At 40.3% G+C, this 22,011-nt stretch overlaps 1 protein-coding gene and 1 pseudogene across 2 annotated transcripts; one reads left to right on the forward strand and one right to left on the reverse strand.

The window, feature by feature from the left end:
- Window positions 1–5,206: 5,206 nt before the first annotated feature.
- LOC100911510 (zinc finger protein 157-like) lies at window positions 5,207–19,691 on the reverse strand. The gene is given in 8 exon segments (XM_087601132.1): window positions 5,207–8,630; window positions 9,602–9,697; window positions 9,979–10,060; window positions 13,045–13,202; window positions 13,571–13,756; window positions 17,558–17,723; window positions 18,682–18,972; window positions 19,501–19,691. Coding segments are annotated over 4 exon segments (1,455 nt in total). The 5' UTR covers window positions 13,117–13,202; window positions 13,571–13,756; window positions 17,558–17,723; window positions 18,682–18,972; window positions 19,501–19,691; the 3' UTR covers window positions 5,207–7,425.
- LOC103690796 (60S ribosomal protein L9-like) lies at window positions 14,334–15,573 on the forward strand (annotated as a pseudogene). Its single transcript, XR_015646882.1, has one exon. The product of XR_015646882.1 is annotated as a 60S ribosomal protein L9-like (transcript).
- Window positions 19,692–22,011: the final 2,320 nt, after the last annotated feature.

Raw genomic sequence — 22,011 nt, forward strand, 5'->3', positions numbered from 1 at the left:
GCATCACCAACAGAATGCAAGAGATAGAAGAGAGAATATCAGGAGCAGAAGTTTCCATAGAAATCATTGATTGACACAATGGTCAAAGATAATGTAAAGCGGAAAAAGCTACTGGTTCAAAACATACAGGAAATCCAGGACAAAATGAGAAGATCAAACCTAAGGATAATAGGTATAGAAGAGAGTGAAGACTCCCAACTCAAAAGACCAGTAAATATCTTCAACAAAATCATACAAGAAAACTTCCCTAACCTAAAGAAAGAGATGCCCATAAACATACAAGAAGCCTACAGAACTCCATATAGACTGGACCAGGAAAAAAAACTCCTCCTGTCACATAATACTCAAAACACCAAATCTGCAAAACAAAGAATGAATATTAAAAGCAGTAAGGGAAAGAGGTCAAGTAACATATAAATGCAGACCTATCAGAATTACACGAGACTTCTCACCAGAGACTATGAAAACCAGAAGATCCTGGACCGATGTCATACAGACACTAAGAGAACACAAATGCCAGCCCAGGTTACTGTATCCAGCAAAGCTCTCAATTAACATAGATGGAGAAACCAAGATATTCCTTGACAAAACCAAATTTACACAATATCTTTTTAAAAATCCAGTGCTACAAAGGATAATAAATGGTAAAGCCCAACACAAGGAGGCAAGCTACGCCCTAGAAAAAGCAAGAAACTAATTGTTCTGCAACAAAACAAAGAGAAGACAAGCAGAAACATAATCTCACATTCAAATACGAATATAACAGGAAGCAACAATCACTATTACTTAATATCTCTCAACATCAATGGACTCAATTCCCCAATAAAAAGACACAGATTAACAAACTGGATACACAGTGAGTACCCAACATTTTGCTGCCTACAGGAAACACACCTCAGAGACAAAGACAGACTCTACTTCAGAGTGAAAGGCTGGAAAACAATTTTTCAAGCAAATGTTCTGAAGAAGCAAGCTGGAGTAGCCATTCTAATATCGAATAAAATCAATTTTCAACCAAAAGACATCAAAAAAGATAAGGAAAGACACTTCATATTCAAAGGAAAAAGCCACCAAGATGAACTCTCAATCCTAAATATCTATGCTGCAAATACAAGGGCACCTACATACATAAAAGAAACCTTACTAAAGCTCAACACACACATTGCACCTCAAACAATAATAGTAGGGGATTTCAACACTTCACTCTCATCAATGGACAGATCATGGAAACAGAAATTAAACAGAGACATAGAAAGACTAAGAGAAGTCATGAACCAAATGGATTTAACAGATATTTATAGAATATTCTATCCTAAAACAAAAGGATATGCCTTCTTCTCACCACCTCATGGTACTTTCTCCAAAATTGACCATATAATAAGTCATAAAACAGGCCTCAACAGATACAGAAAGATAGAAATAATTGCATGTGTCCTGTCAGACCACCACGGGATAAAGCTGGGCTTCAATAATAATAAGGAAAGAATGCCCGCATATACAGGGAAGTTGAATAATGCTCTATTCAATGATAACCTGGTCAAGGAAGAAATAAAGAAAGAAATTAAAGACTTCTTAGAATTTAATGAAAATGAAGATACAACATACCCAAACTTCGGGGACACAATGAAAGCTGTGCTGAGAGGAAGAGTGATAGCTCTGAGTGACTGCAGAAAGAAACAGGAGAGAGCATATATCAGCAGCTTGACAGCACACCTAAAAGCTCTAGAACAAAAAGAAGCAAATACACCCAGGAAGAGTAGAAGGCAGGAAATAATCAAACTCAGAGCTGAAATCAACCAAGTAGAAACAAAAAGGACCATAGAAAGAATGAACAGAACCAAAAGCTGGTTCTTTGGGAAAATCAACAAGATAGATAAACCCTTAGCCAGACTAACCAGAGCACAAAGAGAGTGTGTCCAAATTAACAAAATCAGAAGTGAAAAGGGAGACATAACTACAGAATCTGAGGAAATTCAAAAAATCATCAGATCCTACTACAAAAGCCTACATTCAACAAAACTTGAAAATCTGCAGGGAATGAACAATTTCCTAGACAGATACCAGGTACCCAAGTTAAATCAGGAACAGATAAACCATTTAAACAACCCCATAACTCCAAAAGAAATAGAAGAAGTTATTAAAAGTCTCCCAACCATCTCATAAAACTGCAAAGCTTCTATAAGGCAAAGGACACTGTAGTTAGGACAAAACAGCAACCAACAGATTGGGAAAAGATCTTTATCAATCCTACAACAAATAGAGGGCTTATATCCAAAATTTACAAAGAGCTCAAGAAGTTAGACTGCAGGGAAACAAATAACCCTATTAAAAGTGGAGTTCAGAGCTAAACAAAGAATTTGCAGCTGAGGAATGACGAATGGCTGAGAAACACCTCAAGAAATGTTCAACATCTTTAGTCATCAGGGAAATGCAAATCAAAACAACCCTGAGACTTCACCTCACACCAGTGAGAATGGCTAAGATCAAAAACTCAGGTGACAGCAAATGTTGGCAAGGATGTGGAGAAAGAGGAACACTCCTCCATTGTTGGTGGGCTTGCAGACTGGTACAACCACTCTGGAAATCAGTCTGGAGGTTCCTCAGAAAATTGGACATTGAACTACCTGAGGACCCAGCTATACCTCTCTTGGGCATATACCCAAAACATGCCCCAACATATAACAAAGACACATGCTCCACTATGTTCATAGCAGCCTTATTTATAATAGTCAAGGAGCTGAGGAAAGAACCCAGATGCCGTTCAACAGAGGAATGGATACAGAAAATGTGGTACATCTACACAATGGAATATTACTCAGCTATCAAAAATGATGACTTTATGAAATTCATAGGCAAATGGATGGAACTGGAAAACATCATCCTGAGTGAGGTAACCCAATTGTAGGGAGCCGTATTGGATTTGGGCCTGGCCGTTTTGTGACTGTATAGCTCAAAGTGGTTACGTGACTCTGGGCCACACATACTCCTCTAAGATGACTGCCATAAAGCCTCGAGATTGTGGGAGAAAAGCCTCTCCCATGAATTTACGGCACAGGAAGATAACATTCACGGGATGCTTCAGCCTAAGGAAAAATCAGTTATCTCCTGAGTCAACACCGGGTGTCTCCACTGCCTGACCTCATCGTCTACCACCTGACCTCTTTGCCTCCAGCTATCACTGCCTATACCCTCATCTCCTTCTCCTTCGTGTTTCACAAAGGTCACTCCCCCTACCTGAAAGCCTTAAAAGCTGTAACATTCATCCCAATAAACGAGATCTTGACAATAGAATCTTGCTTGGTCTCCTTCTTCTCTCGCCCCCCATTGGCTCAAGGGTAACACCCCTTCGAAACCCTTAATAACTGGACCTGCTGGATGGGTCACCCAATCACAGAAAGACATACATGTTATGCACTCATTGATAAGTGGATATTAGCCCAAATGCTTGAATTACCCTAGATGTAAGAGGGATGACCAAAATGCGAATGCTTCATTCCTTCTTTAAAAGGGGAACAAGAATACCCTTGGCAGGGAATAGGGAGGCAAAGTTTAGAACAGAGGCAGAAGGAACACCCATTCAGAGCCTGCCCCCATGTGGTCCATACATATACAGCCACCCAATTAGACAAGATGGATGAAGCAAAGAAGTGCAGGCCGACAGGAACCGGATGTAGATCACTCCTGAGAGACACAGCCAGAATACAGAAATACATAGGCAAATGCCAGCAGCAAACCACTGAACTGAGAACGGGACCCCCGTTGAAGGAATTAGAGAAAGGACTGGAAGAGCTTGAAGGGGCTCGAGACCCCATATGAACAACAATGCCAAGCAACCAGAGCTTCCAGGGACTAAGCCACTACCTAAAGACTATACATGGACTGACCCTGGACTCTGACCTCATAGGTAGCAATGAATAACCTAGTAAGAGCACCAGTGGAAGGGGAAGCTCTTGGTCCTGCCAAGACTGAACCCCCAGTGAACGTGATTGTTGGGGGGAGGGCGGTAATGGGGGGAGGATGGGAAGGGGTTAGGGGGATGTTGGCCTGGAAACCGGGAAAGGGAATAACAATTGAAATGTAAATAAGGAATACTCAAGTTAATAAAGATGGGAAAAAAATGTGTGCCCTTCCCTCCTGCTTTGAAAACAAGGATCCTAAAACAGTGGACCCCCAAGAGCCCCATGCTGAGAGAAGTTTAAGACTCAAAGGCACTGGCACCCAAATGCCAGAGGAGGAACTTTACTTTGAGGAAGTGATTTCATCAAGTTCTGAGAGCTTATCTCACATTTAACATGTGCATATTTTCTAGCTTTTGTTTCATTTCTTTTACAAAACTACAGTAATGGTAGAGGAATGGTAGAGGGAAAGTAGGGGTCTTTCTTGTTTTGGGATTTGCTCAAACATTGATTAAATCTGTTTCCTTTACAGTCTCTTGAAGTGGAAACTTCTGGTTTGTTTGGAAAGTCCATTATGTCAAATGTTTTGCTGGGGTACATAGGTGAAAGGATGTGTTGTTAAAGCAAACAAGTGAAAGAATGTTTTCCTGAAGCAGACACAGGTGAAAGGATGCTGCAATAGACATATGAAAGGACCCATGTTGAAGGAGTATAAATATGACCCCACAGACACTGGGAACTGAGCTTTGTTTTGGTTTGCTATTCTTCGTTAAGGACACACATGTATTGGTTCACCTTACATAGCATTGTTGAGCTCTGTTTGTGGTAATGTGCCTATTGAGAGAAACTTGCCAAAGAATTGCTCCTCGTGAGGTTCCTGCAGGTAGTTTCCCCCTTCAGCCACCTTGGGCTGGCTAGTGAGCCTTGTGGTTTCTTCAGGCTTGAACTGCAGCTGCTGGTGTGTGTGTCTGACTGCCAAGAAGAATGGCTCCAATTGCTGGTTTGTGTGTGGCATCTGCCTGCCAAGAGGACTGAATTGCAGCTGCTGATTCATATTTGGTGTTTGCTACTGTACTGAACTGCTGACAAAAATGATTGAGCTCACCCCCAAAGAACTATTGCTAAATAGGTCCACTTTCCCCATATCCTAATAACTTTTCTCTTCCCCTACCTCTGATGGGTGGTAGACTAGAGGAGAGGGTGAACACTTACTAAAAGTAGGTTGCAAAAAAATTATGCCTACAGGATCTAGTTTCTTTTTAAATACATGCAAACCAAGGCATCAGGTTTAAGGGCCAAACTGCTTAGTAACACTTTGTTCTTTGTAGTTTTATTGAAAAGGCATCCTTTAAAGATGACATGGATCTTGGACATGAAGGCAGTGAGCTCTACCCTTTGGGGCCAACCAAGGAGAAAATGTTTGACCTTAATGTCACTTGGGTTAACCTTATAGTCAGCTAAGAGTTGCTTTGGGCCACCTAGAATTCATGATATTTCTAAAATAAAAACTACCTGCATTTATTGCCAGTGTCCCTTCTAGTTTCCTTATCTTTAGATAAAGAAGGAATAAATGATATCTGTTGCTGTCTGCCTACCTTTTGGTTTTATTAGCTTTGGAACAGTTTAAAGCCCCTGCCTGTCACTGGTTCACCCTTAGCTTTGCAATTCATTACAAGCAGGTGATGGATTGTTATCCGTTGTTGAAAGGCCATGCTCATTGATGTTTTGTATACAAGTGGAAAGCCAGTGCTTGAAAATGAATGACAAATACCTTAGAAATTTTTTATTATAATCTCTATGAGTTCAAGTAAAGCTTGGTCTATATCATGAGTTTCAGACCAGCCAGGGCTACATACTGAGACCCTGTCTCAAAAAAATTTTTTTTAATTCCTCAGCTACCAGGCAATTACTAACCAGTGACCATGACATTTTAACAGAGGGAGCCAGCATGTTCTAATGTCTGAACTGGTGCCTGGAAAGTAGACACTGCAGAGGACCTTTACTTTCACTTTCTTCCAGCCTAGCATCACTTATCAGTAACAAAGAATGAACTCAGAATTATTTAAAAGTAAAAGGAACAAGCTTGTGATACCAAGATGTGGAAGAGAGATGGTTATAAGAAGATTGTGAGCTCTAAGTAAGCCTGGGTTATATAATGAAGATTCCCATTTTTAATAAAAAATAATTAGAAGGGCATGGGAGGGGTTGCACATGATAGGGCTTGAAGCCTTAAGGAGGTGACATCAGCCAGCTGACCCTTATCTCAAGAAGTCGAAATACCACAAGGCTGGTTCTTTCAAGGATTGAACATCTAATGAAACTGCCAACAGGACTCTACTATCACTGTGTAGAAGTGATGTTGGAAAGACATTTGGATGAACAAGGAAGTCATGAGAATGAGAAAAGATTAAGTCCCTTCATCTTTAGCCTAAACCATATATCTAGTATCTTTTTTCCTTTAGAGACGGTTTCTCTGTGTAGCCTTGGCTGTCCTGGAAATTGGTCTGTAGACAAGGCTGGCCTTGAACTAGAGATCTACCAGACTCTGCCTCCCACATGCTGGGATTAAAGGTCTGCACCACTACTACCCAGCTATATATAGTTTCTTATTAGCCAAATTCCAGTTGGGAGCAGCTGACAAGGCAGAATGTTTTAAGAGTCACAAAGTACAATCTAGTAGAGTAGGCTTACAGTAAGAACAGAATAGCTTAATAACTGGCACAAGACCTGTAGTTAACTACCAACAGGGACAGATCTTAGGAAGCTAACGACACTTGAAAACAAAACAACTACCAAGATTTTACCTACAGTGTGACACCATTTCTGTAAAATTTAACAGTATAGTATTATACATTGTAGGCTCCATATGATATCAAAAATATTTCACAGTAGATTCAAATTTAAAATGTTTAAAAACAATCTTAACTTTTGAGGAAAGTATACATAAATATCATCACCTTGAAACAGACAATATGTGAAACATAAAAGTTCAGTACAGTACAAGAAAAAAGTTAGCAAACTTAAAGAACCAGCTATAGTCTGAGAGAAGATATTGTAACATATGAATGAATAGCTTTATATTGCTTACATATAAAGCAGTAACAACAATGACAACATTTAAACCAGACTGTGATAATATTTAAATCAGAATATAAAAGATAAACATCTCATTAGGAAACAGTAAAGAATCTGAGCAGTCAGTACACATTAGAAAAATATTGAGATAGCTAATTATCAGACAATGTGTTTGACTTCATCACTAAATAGAGACATATAAATGAAACCAGCCAGGCAAACTGCCTACCTTTATCAAAGTACCAGGAGACCAAGGCAAAAGTTCAAGGCCAACCTGGCCTACAAACTGTCTCAAAAAAAAGTAAACAATAATGAGATGGAATATTGGCATAAAGAGATCAAGACACATTTTAATATGAGTCTAAGTACCATACTGTGGCAAATGTGCATTGAATGTTCTGCTTCATTAGATGCCCCTGGGGGCTTGACCCAGTTGTGGGGATCGAGGGAATTGTCAAGAACTTTTCTCCAATGCACAGAGCAAGGATTGGCCCAAATGTGTTCTCTGGTGTTCTGTGAGGTGGGCTTTCCGACAGAAGCCCTTTCCACATTTCCGACATTCAAAAGGCCTTTCTCCTGTATGAATTCGCTGATGCTCAAAGAGGCGCACTTTCACATAAAAGGCATTCCCACACTCATGGCATTCATAAGCCTTCTCACCAGTGTGAGTTCTCCTGTGTTGACGAAGGGATTTTTTCATGCTAAAGATCTTTCCACAGTCATTTCATTCATAGGGTTTCTCTCCTGAATGCACACGTTGATGTTCAATGAGCCGGGCTTTCACATAGAAAGCATTCCCACATTCATTACATCCATAGGGCTTCTCTCCAGGATGGATTCTCTGATGGATTCCCAGAGATGAGTGTACCCGGAAAGCTTTCCCACAGTCACTACAATGATAGGGCTTTTCCCCTGTGTGGATTCTCCGATGATTATTGAGAGTCATTTTGATTCAAAAGAATTTCCCACAGTCTCCACACTCATAGGGCTTCTCACCTGTGTGAATCCTTTGATGCTGGTTTAGGGATTTCTTGGCATGGAAGTTTTTCCCACAGTCCCCACATTCATAGGGTTTCTTCCCCGTGTGAGTTCTGAGGTGTTGGGTGAGGGATATCTTGACACAAAATGTCTTACCACATTCATTGCATTTATAAGGCCTCTCACCAGTGTGAGTCCTCTGGTGGATTGTGAGAGTTGCCTTCTCAGAAAAGGTTTTCCCACATTCAGTACATTTGTAGGGCCTCTCTCCCGTGTGTGTTCTGCAGTGTAGAATGAGTTGTGACTTTCTGCCAAAAGATTTCCCACATTCATGACATTCATCAGTTTTCTGATGAGCAATGAAGTGGGATCTTGCACTGAAGGTCTTTGCACATTCACCACACTCATAGGGTCTCTCTCCCATGTGGGTTCGCAGGTGCTCAACAAGGTTAGATTTCCTGCAGTACACTTTTCCACATTCATGATATCCAAAGGTTTTATCTCTGGTGGGAATCCTTTGATGTTGAACAAAGCCTTTTTCCTCATGGAAATCTTCCTCACATCTATTATAAAAAAAATTTCTATTCACAGTTTGAATACTCTGATGCTGAAAAATGTTGTTCTCTGGCACAAGGGCATTACTCTCAGTTGAACTGTTGCCACACAGCAAAGACACAGGTCCTTTAAAAACAAAAAGTGTGTCATTCTTTTATGTAAAATCCCCAAATGGCTTCCCCTCTCATAATATAAAATAATTAACATAACCTTTATAACTCTATAATTTGCACCTATTCAGTAATACACACTGGAAATCCCAGTAATTGGGAGACTGAAGCAGGAGGTTCATGAGTTTCAGGCCAGCTTGGCTGTACAGTGAGACCTGTTCCAGACAAACAAAAGAAAAAGAAAAAGAAAAAGTCTACCTAAAATGTGCCCCCTTGCTAATTCACAGACCTCTTCACCAGTCCCAGGATGAATTTCTCAGATAAGGATCAGCAATCATGGTTCTCTGTCCAGAGCACACTTAATCTATGCAGCTCTGTCTCTTGATTCACTGATATTTGCACACTAATGTTGACCCTCCCCTTTTAAAAACCTTTCCCTGGATATAGTCCCTAAAAGTGCACATCAGTGGCTGACTTTCTTGAATTGGTTTTCTTTTTACCACCTAATCTACTACATATCTGTTTGTTTCTAGATTCCTTCCCTCACTAGATTGCAAACTCCAAGAGAACAGAGTTATGTATTTACTGCTGGATTCCAATACCTAGAATGTATTTCTACGTGTCAGCACATATTTGACACTCCTTTAATTTTTAGTGTATAACTAAGAGAATATGTGTACAGATGTCTGATATCATAAGCATCCACTTCAATGAAGAAACAGAAGAATAAATTTCTAACATGATGCAAGGCTATTAAGTGCAGCAGATACCACTGTAAACATTAAAATATACTAGTACTAAAATGTGAGCATAAAATTTGTGTAGATAATTTAGTTTTCCGAAACATGTAGACCTCCTGTCCTTATTTGAAAGAGCCTAAGGCTCTAAAAAGACTCCTGGAAACTATTACATAAGGATGCCTTTTGACCTAAATTCCTGGGGTCTGGCTTCCCACGTATTCAATCTATCCAGTTCTTGCTCACTCGCCTGAGTAAGCCCGGCCTGAGGATTCCTCTTCTAATAGCCACAGTTCTTCTCCCTGCTCCAACTTGAAGATCATGTCTGGTTTGGCAATGCAGAAGCCTGTTAATAGGAAATGACACAGATATGGGCCAAGAAGTTTGAGTTTTAGGACACCTGATGGAGGAAGAAGGTACATCTTTCATGAGCTGTATAAGGAAAGGGCCCATTTAAACCTTATATTTGGGGTTGTGAGAACACACATTCTTCCCAGAGCCCTAAATTGATCAGTCAACTATAATTCTTAAATCTCAAAGTAAAATATCACTAAACTGCAGTGGTGGCCCATTTTATGACAGTCACCACATGCTCCCAGGGATAACCCCAGACACATTCATTCTCACCTACTGATGCCAAGTGACTATAGGTCTCCAGCATCACATCCTTGTGCATAATCCTCTGGGTAGGGTCCAGTCTGTGCCACTCCTGTCGGGTGAAATCCACAGCCACATTTTCAAATGACACAGAGCCCTTGTAATAACAGTCTGCAGTGATCAGAGCAGGGTACATGAGGGAGAACGCATAAGCCCCCTCGGGAGGCGAAGAGAAAGAGCCATGCCAGATACCTTGTTTCATGTCTTACTTGATTCTATACTTTAGAGAGGACCCCTTGAAAAGCTCTAGAACCATGTTAATTTACCACTTATTAGACTGACAGTACTTAGGAGGAGGAGGAGGTGGGAAGATTAGGCCCTTCCTTGGCTATGTATCAAGTTCCAGGTCAGCTTGGGTCACATGAAAACTTATCTGAAAGAAACAAGACTAGACGACTAAGTTATAACTCTGTACCTGGATCTACACAGGTTTCTGTAGAAACAGAAATGAAGAACTGCAAGATATACACTGAAGTAGTTCGTGTATGCAAGAGACGCTGGACACGAAGACAGAAGCACTGGCCTTTCACAAGAAGAAGCTTCAAATTCTACTTGGTGTTATCTGACTGTACTTCACTGGGTGAAACAGTTTTAAAACCTCATAACAAAAATATTATGTCCAGGCTTGTGATGCAGCTTAGTGGTGAAGTGCCTGCGTTAGCACGTGCAAGGTCTCTGAGTTTCATTCTTAGAACTGCAGGAAAAACTTTTTACAGAAAGATTACCCATCTAATTGTGTTTGGGTACCTGCTATGCAATTTCCAATTATATCCTCATCGCTGTACCTTCCCAGACTCTAGTAATCACTATTGTACATTCCAATTAATCTTTATAATATCCACACATGAGAGACTAGGTAGAATTTCTACATTTTGACCTATTTGTTTAATATAATGTCCTTTGCCTGTACATCTGAATTTTGCATTTTAGCACTTGCACTATTATTCAGCAGCAGTAACATGGTAACATTAAAATGGTTTTCAGGGACCTCCAAAGACTAAAAACTGGCAAGCCGTCCAGGAGTCCTGGGGTAAGGTACTTGTCAATGGCATGGTTTTGATCCCTTTTTTGCACTTGTTAAAGACTTACTGGTCATAGAAGACTTTCAGTGTTGAGTAGCCTTTTGTTTACCAAGTTTATGGTATGACATAGCTCTAGATAGTTATTTGCTATAAATGAAGTTTTAGAAATAAACTACTTGGCAAAGAAAAAAATAAATATATATACATATACATACATACATATATATATATATATATATATATATATATATATATATGTAGTGTCCTTTGGTTCCACCCATTTTGCTGCAAATGACAGGACAATTTTTTATGTCTCCTCAGTACTCTAGCTCAGGTAGTCTACTGCTCCCTTGCAGTGTACCCTGTACTGTCTCTTTAAATAAAACATCTAGATGTTTTGAAAAAAAATCCTTTTCTGGCTAAATAACATTACACTTTGTATATATACATTATTTTATCTATTCGAGCACTAATGATTGTTACATCCCTTATGTGTGTGTGTGTGTGTGTGTGTGTGTGTGTGTGTGTGTATCTATCAAATTATCACATACCAAGTACCAAATTTTATAGTCTTATGATATGTAAGGCTCCAAGTTTAAACCATAGCCCTACAAAAAATATACAGAAAAAAGTATAAAGAAAGAGGGTTAGCAGGCTGGAGAGATGGCTCAGTGGTTAAGAACACTGACTGCTCTTCCAGAGGTCCTGAGTTCAATTCCCAGCAACCACATGGTGGCTCACAACCATCTGTACTGGGATCTGATGCCCTCTTCTGGTGTGTCTGAAGACAGCAACAGTGTGCTCACATACATAAAATAAATAAAATCTTTTAAAAAAAAAAGAAAGAGGGTTGGTAAGATTGCTCTCAGCACTTAGGAAGCAGAAGCAGAGGCAGGTGGGTTTCTTTGAGTGTGCGACCAGCCTGTTCTACACAGTGAGCTCCAGGCCAGCTAAGACTACACATAGTAAGATGCTGTGTTAAAAAAGAAGAAAAAGAAAAAGAATTTTAAAACAATGGGGAAAACAAGCGGTACAAACAATAAAGATGTTCGCTAACCAATGAATGCAAAAATGTGTTCCATACACCAAGGACTACTACTTAGAAATAAGAATGAACAAACTATTATGTCACATACAGCAATCTGGATAAATTTATGGAGAATTATGCTGAGTGAAAAGAGAGAATCCTCAAAAAGCATGGTCTGATTACATAACATTCTTTAACTGATTCACCTGTACTGTATTAGAGAACATATGAATGGTTGGAAAAGATTAAGGGGGAAGTAGGAGAGAAAGTGGTCTTCGCTTTTAAAGGTAAAATAAGAGACACTGGTGCAGCTCAATAATAGTATTTGCATAGTCTGCACAAGCCCCAGATTCCCTCCCCCAACAAGGAAAAAAAGGAGTGATTCTGTGGCCATAAAAGTGCTCTCTATATGAGAATCCAAGAAATGATCTACAAAGATTTCATGGAATTGCCACTATGGGAAACTGAGTAAACCACACTCAGATGAATCTATAATTACTTCAAAAGAAACACAAACCCAGATATGGTGGCACACACACTGGTGATCCTAGAACATTAGAGACTAAGGCAAGAGGACCGCCATGAGTTCAAGGCTAGCCAAAGCTACATAAGATGATGCTATCTCAAAACCCCCAAACAATTTTCTCCATTGTAATCCTTCCCACTCTTGGGAATCCTTTCTCACTTTTCCTTAATAAACCTATGCTCAGCTCTACTTAAAAAAATAAAAAGAGGGGTTGGGGATTTAGCTCAGTGGTAGAGCGCTTGCCTAGGAAGCGCAAGGCCCTGGGTTCGATCCCCAGCTCCGAAAAAAAAAAAGAATCAAAAAAAAAAATAAAAAGAAAGACATCTAAAGAAGTAACAAGTCCAAGAAAGCAGCATAGTTATAAAGCACTTCTAGAACCTGCCTGGGACCCTGGGTTCTGCCCCCACCACTGCAAAAAAGGGTAAAAGAAAAAAAACAAACAAATGGAAGGGGATTCTTACCTCAATTGATCTGCCAGGTTCTTCTGGAATCAAAGCAGGAAATCTCTGAGGTGATTTCTCATTCGATGGCATGTTCACCTGGGGCTTCAACCCCTTCTTCCAAAGCTGAAGAGTGTATAAGATTCTGCACCTCTAGTAAGGTGTGAGGTTCAATGGCTCTACAGAGACAGAAAGAACCCCTAAAATAATAGTATTACCCATCTATTACTGTGAGGAGACACCATGACCAAGGCAACTTAAAGTGGAAATTTCTGGTTTCTTTGGAGACCATCTTTGGTTATAATGATGTTTTGCTGGGAAAGACACAGGTGAAAGGATGTATTACTATAGCAAATGCATGAAAGGACTAATGTTGTTTACAAAGAATATAAATATGACCTCACAGACACTAGGAGCTTGAGCATTGGTTAGCTTTGCTCTGCCTTATTATTCTTCATTGATGACACGCATGTATTAAACCAATACATTTTATTAAGCCTTACATTGTGTTGCTGAGCTCCACTTCTCTTTATGAAGAGAAACTCACCAAAGAACTTCTCGTGAGGTTCCTGAAGCCTCCAGCCACTTCCTCAGACTTGGGCTGATTGGCAAGCCTTGAGCCTTGTGGTTTCTTCTGGATTGAACTGCCCTTGCTGATTCATGTGTGATGTCTGCCAAGTGAACTGAGTGGACTACAGCTGCTGATTCGCGTGGTGTCTGCTAGCAGACTGGACTGAGAACAACAAAGATTGGAATTGCCCCCAAAGAACTATTTCTAAACGAGTCCACTTTCCCTGTGTTTTAATATCCTTTCTTTTCCACTACCTCAGGTAGATGGTGAGCTAGAGGGGAGGTTGAACCCTAATTAAAGTAGGTTGACAAAAATCTATGCTTACAGCAATATAGAATAAAGCATTTAACTGGGGCTTGCTTACAGTTTCAGAGGACTAGTCCATGATCATCACAGTGGAGAGCAAGGCACAGCATGTGAACAGTCACTGAAAGCTCACATCTGATCTGAAAGTTGCCTGCAGAGCCAGAGGCTGGGCCTGGTGTGGAAACCTCAAAGCCCATCCCTAGTGACACACCTCCACTGAGGCTACACCTAGTCCAGCAAGGCCATGCCTCAACTGGGAAGCAAACGGGCAAATAAAACTACCATACCATGTCATTTCACACACTGACCTCACACCAAGAGGTGTGGCCCAGATTTACAGAGGATCTTGTGACCTCAAATTAGCTGGATTTAGAGTGGGTATTGTACCACAAATATAATCCAAAAAAGAAAAATCCAACACGGGTATGCTCAGCTGCTTGGATTTTTATTAATTCCAGATATAGTCATGTTGACAACTAAGAGGCTATCACAACCTCTTTCCAAACATTAATGTTATTGTCATTATATCAACAAATCAAGGGGAAATGTGAAACTATTAACTGAGACCAAATAAAGCATCTCATACAATTCAGCAACCATTACTAATAAAAGTTCAAACTAAGTCAGGCATAGTAATCCTTCCTAGCACCAGGGCGGCAGAGGCAAGCAGATCTATGAGTTCAAGGCCAGCTTGGTCTACAGAGAGAGTTCTGAGACAACCAAAACTACATAGAGAAATCCTGTCTCGAAGGAGGAGGAGGAAGAAGAAAGAAAACAAAAGTTCAAAATAAAAGCTAAGTAACTCACATGAGGCAAAAATCACTTATGAAACATTGCCCAAAAAGCAGAATGATTAACCTGCTGTTAGTGACATTAATTAAAAAAAAAGGGCTGAAGGTATAGGTCAGTCAGCATGAGGCTCTGGATTCAATCCCTAACAAAACACACACACACACACACACACACAAGTACATGCAAGCACACACACACACTTAAAAAAGTCTAAAGGAGCTCTTTGCCCCATCTACTGGGAGAATGAAGACCACCATTCTCAGCAATGAGACTGTCGACATTCCAGAAAATGTCGACATCACTCTGAAGGGGTGCACAGTCATTGTGAGGGACCCCAGAGGAACTCTGCGGAGGGACTTCAATCACATCAATGTAGAGCTGAGTCTTCTTGGAAAGAAAAAGAAAAGGCTCTGTGTTGACAAGTGGTGGGGTAACAGTAAGGAACTGGCCACTGTCAGAACCATCTGCAGTCACGTTCAGAACATGATCAAGGGTGTGACACTGGGCTTCTGTTACGAGATGAGGTCTGTGGATGCTCACTTCCCTATCAACGTCATTATTCAGGAGAATGGGTCTCTGGTTGAAATCCGAAATTTCTTGGGTGAAAAATACATCCGGAGGGTTCGGATGAGGACAGGTGTTGCTTGTTCTGTCTCTCAAGCCCAGAAGGATGAGTTAATCCTTGAAGGAAATGATATTGAACTTGTTTCAAATTCAGCGGCTCTGATTCAGCAAGCCACAACAGTTAAAAACAAGGATATCAGGAAGTTTTTGGATGGCATCTATGTTTCTGAGAAGGGAACCGTGCAGCAGCCTGACGAATGAGACCTCAGTTTCCTAGCTTCAGAAACAAGATCCTGATCACAAGTACAGTTTGGGCTCTGTGGGAACAATAAAAGACTTATATATTGAAAAAAAAGTCTAAAGGAGCTGGACATATACATTTTAAAAATGATTTTTTGTTTGTTGTTTGTTTTTAATGAGCTGAGATGCAGTTCAATGGGGCCCTGGGTTTTATCCACATCACTGAGGTTCATTAACAAGTTAGTTAATGAATCAATGTCCAGGCCAGATATGGTGGCACATGTCTTTAATCAAAGCTCCCAGGAGGCAGAGCTAGATTTCTATAAGTTTGAGACAGGTCTGATTCATGTAGTGAACTGTAGACCAGCCAGGACTGTATAATGAGAACATGTCTCAAAAAGAATCAATTAAAAAAGAGATGTCCACTAGAACTTAACATTGTTATGTAAATTCTATATGATATTTTCAGAGTAAATATTGAGAAGAAATGATAATTGTTTCCTTGCCAATGATATTATTTATTAAAATTATTTTTATATTATGAGTATTTACCTACATGTATGCACGTGCACCGTGTGTGTGCAGTGCCACAGAGGTTAAGAGAGGATATCAGAACTCTCAACTCAGGTCTTCTACAAGAACAGCAAGTGCTTTTAACAGCTGAACCATCTCTTTAGCTCAATGATTCTTTTCTTTTTTTCTATTCTTCTTCTTTCCTTTCTCTTTTTGTTTTTGAGACAGGGTCTTTAATACATAGCCCTGGGTAACCTACTTATGTAAACCAAGCTGGCCTAGAACTTGTGGTGATCTTCCTGAATTTGCCTTCTTAGTGCTAGGATTACCTAGCAGGCTCTAAGTTGGGATTCCTAATTTAGATACATAATGAACTGGATTACAAGATAACATTAGAAAAGCATTTTTCCTCTATAATAGCAATGGGAATATATAAATGACTTTCAAAATCTATTTATAAAATAGCAATACATATGTTGAAGTATTATAACATTTATTATAAATAATAAAATAGCAATAAACTTGCAGTGCTGGAGAGAAGATTCAGCAGTTAAGAGCACTTGCTCTTAAGATGGCTGTTAAAAGCACACTCGCTGCTCTTCTAGAAGACCTAAAATCAGTTCCTAGCTCACAATTGCCTGCCAATCCAGCTGGCCTCTGAGGGCACACATGACATACACTTACACAGACAAATATACAGACATTTTAAAAATCCATTTTTAAACCTAAAAAAGAATAAACTTGTTAAAGAAGCTAGACCTATGCAATTAAAGAAGTCTGTTCTTTTACAACAAAAACAGGCTTGGGGCTGGAGAGATGGGTCAGAATTAGGAACACTGGCTGCTCTTCCACAGGGAGCACCATACAGCAGCTCCCAACTGCCTGTAACTAATCCCTAGGGATCTAGTCTTCTGGACTCTTAAGGCCCCAAAGATGCACATGGTCCACAGACATACATTCAGGCAGAAGATTCATACACATAAAAATAAATAAACAAAACTGTTTAAATGGCCTTGGGATGTAGTTTAGTGGTACTAGTTTATTATAAGTACACAAGGCCTTGTGATTAATTAATGAGTTAATTAACCAATTAATCAGTTAATAACACACAAATTAATTCACTAATTCACTAACTTTAAAAGATAAAATATGGGTTGAGGAGATGACTCAGCACTTATTGACAACCCTGAGAACCTGAATTCAATCCCCAGAGTCCACATGGTAGAAGGAGAGAATTGACTTCCTAAAACTACACATACACACACACACACACACACACACACACACACACAAGTAAACAAAATGTAACTGAAAAGAGGCCAGAAATGGCAACCATAGTGGTGTACATTTGCGTATCTGTAATCCCTGTACTACAGAACAGCCTGGGGTACATGGAAAGGCCCTTTCTATTAACTTTTCTATTAAATTTAAAACAAAATCTTAAAACACCAAAATTGACACATGTAAAATAGCAGTCCAATAGACATAGCATAAGTTGATTTGTAAAAAACCATCAAGTCTTAGCAAGGCAAATGTCTGGAATCCTACCTGCAGGGGAGGCTGAGACACAGGAGGACCACTTGAACCAGTAGACCAGCAAAATTCCATGCCAATGATAATATGATGATAATAATAGTCAACTTTCCCAAAAGTGAATTAAAGAGTCAATCAGGGTAGATGAGGGATGATGAAAGTCTAACGACCCAAATTCAACCTGAAAACCCATGTAAAGGCAGAAAGAAAGAACCAACTCAATAAAGTTGTGCTCTGACCTCCACACCTGCCCTTTGACAGGAACTCCCCTCTCTACAGAAATAAGACAAACTTTAAAAAGAATCAGTCAATAAAACTGACCATAAAACTCAATAATAAGATGATATATATAAAATATTGCTAGAGATTTTGTTTTTATTTTTTTGTTTCCTGAGACAAGGTCTTGCTGTTTAGCCTTAAACAGCAAGCAATCCCCCTGCCCCAGCCTCCCGAGAGCTGGGATTGTAGGCTAGAAAGATTAAAGGAGAAAGTATTTTTTTAAAAAAATAAAAATTGAACATTAATGAATTTATAAGTTAGCAAAAAATAAAATAGTAGAGCTATGAGTCAAAATGTAGAGAAATAGAAAATAGAAGCTTGGCAGATGTAGTGGCACTGAGAACCAGTCTCAAGAAGAAGGAAAAAAGGGAGGGAAGGAGGGACAGAAGAAAACAAAAGCATGTCAAAGAGGAGCAAGAAAACCAAAGCCAAAAATTTGTTATTTGGACCAAGTCATAAAATTAGCATGCTTCTGTAGAGACTGATAAGGGAAAATCCCAACACTATCAACAAGACAAGGTGTTGGAAGTAATCCCAACACCCCAGAGGTCCTTATTCCTGACGAGCACAAACTCCCGTTCCCTTTCATTTACCACCAGTGTCACCCAAAACGGGCAGTTTCTCATCCCCCGCCCGACCCCAAACGCAACAAAGACATCATTTGAAAATCAGCTGAGCGACTGTCACACCAGATAACCTCTAGCACTAGCTTTAGAGATGCGCGCCAAGAGACTTAAACCCCCGGGGCGGGGGGGGGGGGGGTGGCTTTTCTGCTTCCTGTCCTTGACCGGCTATTGCACTTTCTAGAGCCTTTGATTTTGCACACAATCGTAAGGGTTGAGTGGTTGCAGTCTACTCACACTGAACAAGGTGCAGTGAAGGATCTGCAGAGACTTTGGCTGTGGGTAATGCTGTCAGGAGACCAGCATGGCGGTGCCAAGACAGTTCTCTGTGAGGGCCGCCATCTAGACACCCATTCCGTACAACGTGCTGGTCACAGAAGGCGGGGCAAGAGAGGGCGGTGGGGTAGAGGCATCTCTCCTGGAGGCAAGCTGCCAGAAGAACACTGCACTCTGTGGGTCTGTGCATGTGCAGAGTTTAGCGAAGCAAAACGAATCCCCTTAACCACGGGCACCGAGGTGTATCATAATCTAAAAGGGAGGCAAATGGAGCAAGTGCAGGTAGGAGTCAAGGTGTTACAATCCTCTCCTTGAAGCTACCACTGGGATGAGGGGGTAAAGTCAGGTTAAAACAGTATTGGTTCATGCGGACGATACCACTGAAGACGGAGACAGGGGTCCAGATGATAAAATACCCTCTAATTGTGCCAGAACTGCTAGGGAAAAAAAAAGACTAGAATCTCCTGCAGTCTCCACAACCACCATAAAAGAGAAAAGCCAAAAGTGATAAAATGCTAACAGCCTCTGATATAAATAACTTGCATTTCCCAGCACACTGCTGATTAGAAAAAATAAATGTTATAAGCATACTTTGATGAAAATAAGCAACAAACCACACTTCTTTATTCCCCCTTTCTTCCTTCCTTTCCTTCTTTGTTCCTTTCTTTCTTTCTCTCTCTTTCGTCCTTTCTTTCTTTCTTCCTTCCTTCCTTCTTTCTTCCTTCCTTTCTTCGTTTTTTTCTTTCTTAAACTTCTTCTTTTGGTTTTAAAGACATTTACCTGATCCTGCCTTGATCTTGTGATCCTCCTGTCTTCCTCGATGCTCCCTAGTGCTGGGATTGGAGATAACGGCCATCATGCTGTGAAAATCTTTTGATTAGATATTCACAGTCCTCTTTTAGCAGATGTCTGGGTTTTGAGTTTAAACCCTATCTCAGGGTTCTTATGCTCTCTTATCAGAAGCATCAGACAAAGACGCGGTTCACAGAAACAAGGTCTTTTAGTCTTATGATCCAGTTCAAGGGAGAAAGCACGTCAAAGGAAATGTCTCAAAAGCTGTCTGAAATGAGAGAAAAAGAAATAAAGATTTTTTTTTTTACAGTTTTTCCCAAGTGGAAAGGACCTAGTTCTTGGAACCATTGAATATACAGGTAAAGTTCATCTGAGCCTGCACTCACTTCTTACTGTAAGACATGTCTCAATATAATGTTAAACCCTACCTTGGGTGTGATTTTTATTATTATAAGGTGAATTTACTACAATACTGGTAATTATTCTACACATGGGTGTGACTTACCCAGGAAAATGTCCTTAATTTCTTTGTTGCCATTTTCTTTTCCTATATAAAACAGGCTGGACCTAAATACAGAAGCCAATAATCCTAACTACTCAGGAAACAGATGGATTAGAAAATTATAATTTTCAGATCAACCTAGGATACAGAGTAAATTCAAGACGAGCCTGAACAACTTACTAGGACCCAATCTCAAAAATAACAAAGGGGGGGGTGGTTCAGCAGTTAAGAACATTGGCTGCGGGGCTGGAGAGATGGCTCAGTGGTTAAGAGCACTGACTGCTCTTGCAGAGGTCTTGAGTTCAATTCCCAGCAACCACATGGTGGCTCACAACCATCAGTAATGGGATCTGACACCCTCTTCTGGTGTGCATGAAGACAGCTACAGTATACACATAAAATAAATAAACCTTTTAAAAAAAAAAGAACATTGGCTGCTCTTCCAAAGGACCTAAAAGACCCAGCTCCCACATGGCAGCTCACATCCATCTATAATTATATACCTTCATCCAGTCTCTGTAGGCACTGCATACATGCAGACAAAACACCCAAACAAATAAAAATAAAGAAAAAACAATTTTGAGCTCTGCAGTGGTGGTACATGCCTTTAATCCTAGCACATGGGAGTTCAAGGCCAGCCTGGTCTACAGAGTAAGTTCCAGGACAGCCAGGGTTACACAAGGGTTACACAGAGAAAATCCTGTCTCAGAAAGAAAAAGGAGAAAAAGATTCTTTTTATAACTTTATTATGTGTATGAGTTTTTTGGCTACATGTATGTCTGTGCACCATGTGTGTGCCTGGTGCCCACAGAAGCCAGAAGAAAGCATCAGATCTTGTGGAACTGGAATTACAGATGGTTGTGAGCTGCCATGTGGGTGTTTCATGTGTCTATAGACAAATAATATGTGTGTTTGGGGTTGCATGTACTACTACAGTGTGCATGTGGAGGTCAGAGAATGACTTTATGGCATTGATTCTCTCCTACCTTCATGTGGCTTCCAGGACTTGAACTCAGGTCATTCAGTTTTGAACTTGATGAGCTATTTCACTGGCCCTTAAATTTGTTTTTATGTGTGGATATATGTACATATTGTTACCCATGCTTATGTTTACATATTGTTTACATGGCACTAAACTGACTTATAAGTAAATGGTCATATACATTTTTTTTAATTTGGACATTGTTTATGGACGTGTCTTTATTTAAATCAAGTCTGATTTTCTGAAATCAGAGAGCACAGAGGTAAAAACACAACTGTCATCTCAAAGAAGGTAAGAGGCTGTTTATTCTGGAGCCAAACTAATTGACTATGTCCTGGGAACATAGGCTCAACTCCAAATCAGTTCCGTGATGTTTTATGTAACAAAACAAATCATAAAACACTTTAAAATGCATTGATGGGAACATCAAGAAGGCTGCAGGTCCCTGCAAAGCTGGGGAGTCTACACCATAGACCCTGATGCTGTCTGAAGACCTGCTTAGGGTGGTAGGAGCCAGGGGTCTGGAAGGTTATATACAGAGGTGGGTAATAAATGGCTGGGGCAGAGGGCTACAGGTAGCCTACGATAACTTTCCATTTGAACTTGCAACACTGCAGTGTCTCCACACCACTGAAGTTCTTATCAAGTCAGTAGTTGTGGTTGCAGCTTCTTTTCTGCAACTTTGTCCTGAGGGAAAAGATCCACTGACCATTGCAGATTTGTTAAGACCAAATCCAAACACCCGTTCAGAGTTCCGGAAGCAAAAGCTGACAGGAAGACTATACAGGCAATGGAAGGAGGAGGGACAGACTCAGGATCTCAGGGCTGTAAACAGACTGCATCTCTGTCCTCACATCCCCATGGCGAGCACAAACACAACACTTTTGCCCATGTTTGTGGAGACAGCCTTACTGTTCATACTGTACTAGAACTCACTGTGGAGTACAGATTGGCCTCAAACTCAATACTGCTGTCCTAGACTCTAAAGCACTGAGATTACAGGCTACACACCACC

This window comes from Rattus norvegicus, chromosome X (assembly GCF_021556685.1).
Source record: "Rattus norvegicus strain SHRSP/BbbUtx chromosome X, alternate assembly SHRSP_T2T, whole genome shotgun sequence".
Lineage (NCBI taxonomy): Eukaryota > Metazoa > Chordata > Mammalia > Rodentia > Muridae > Rattus > Rattus norvegicus.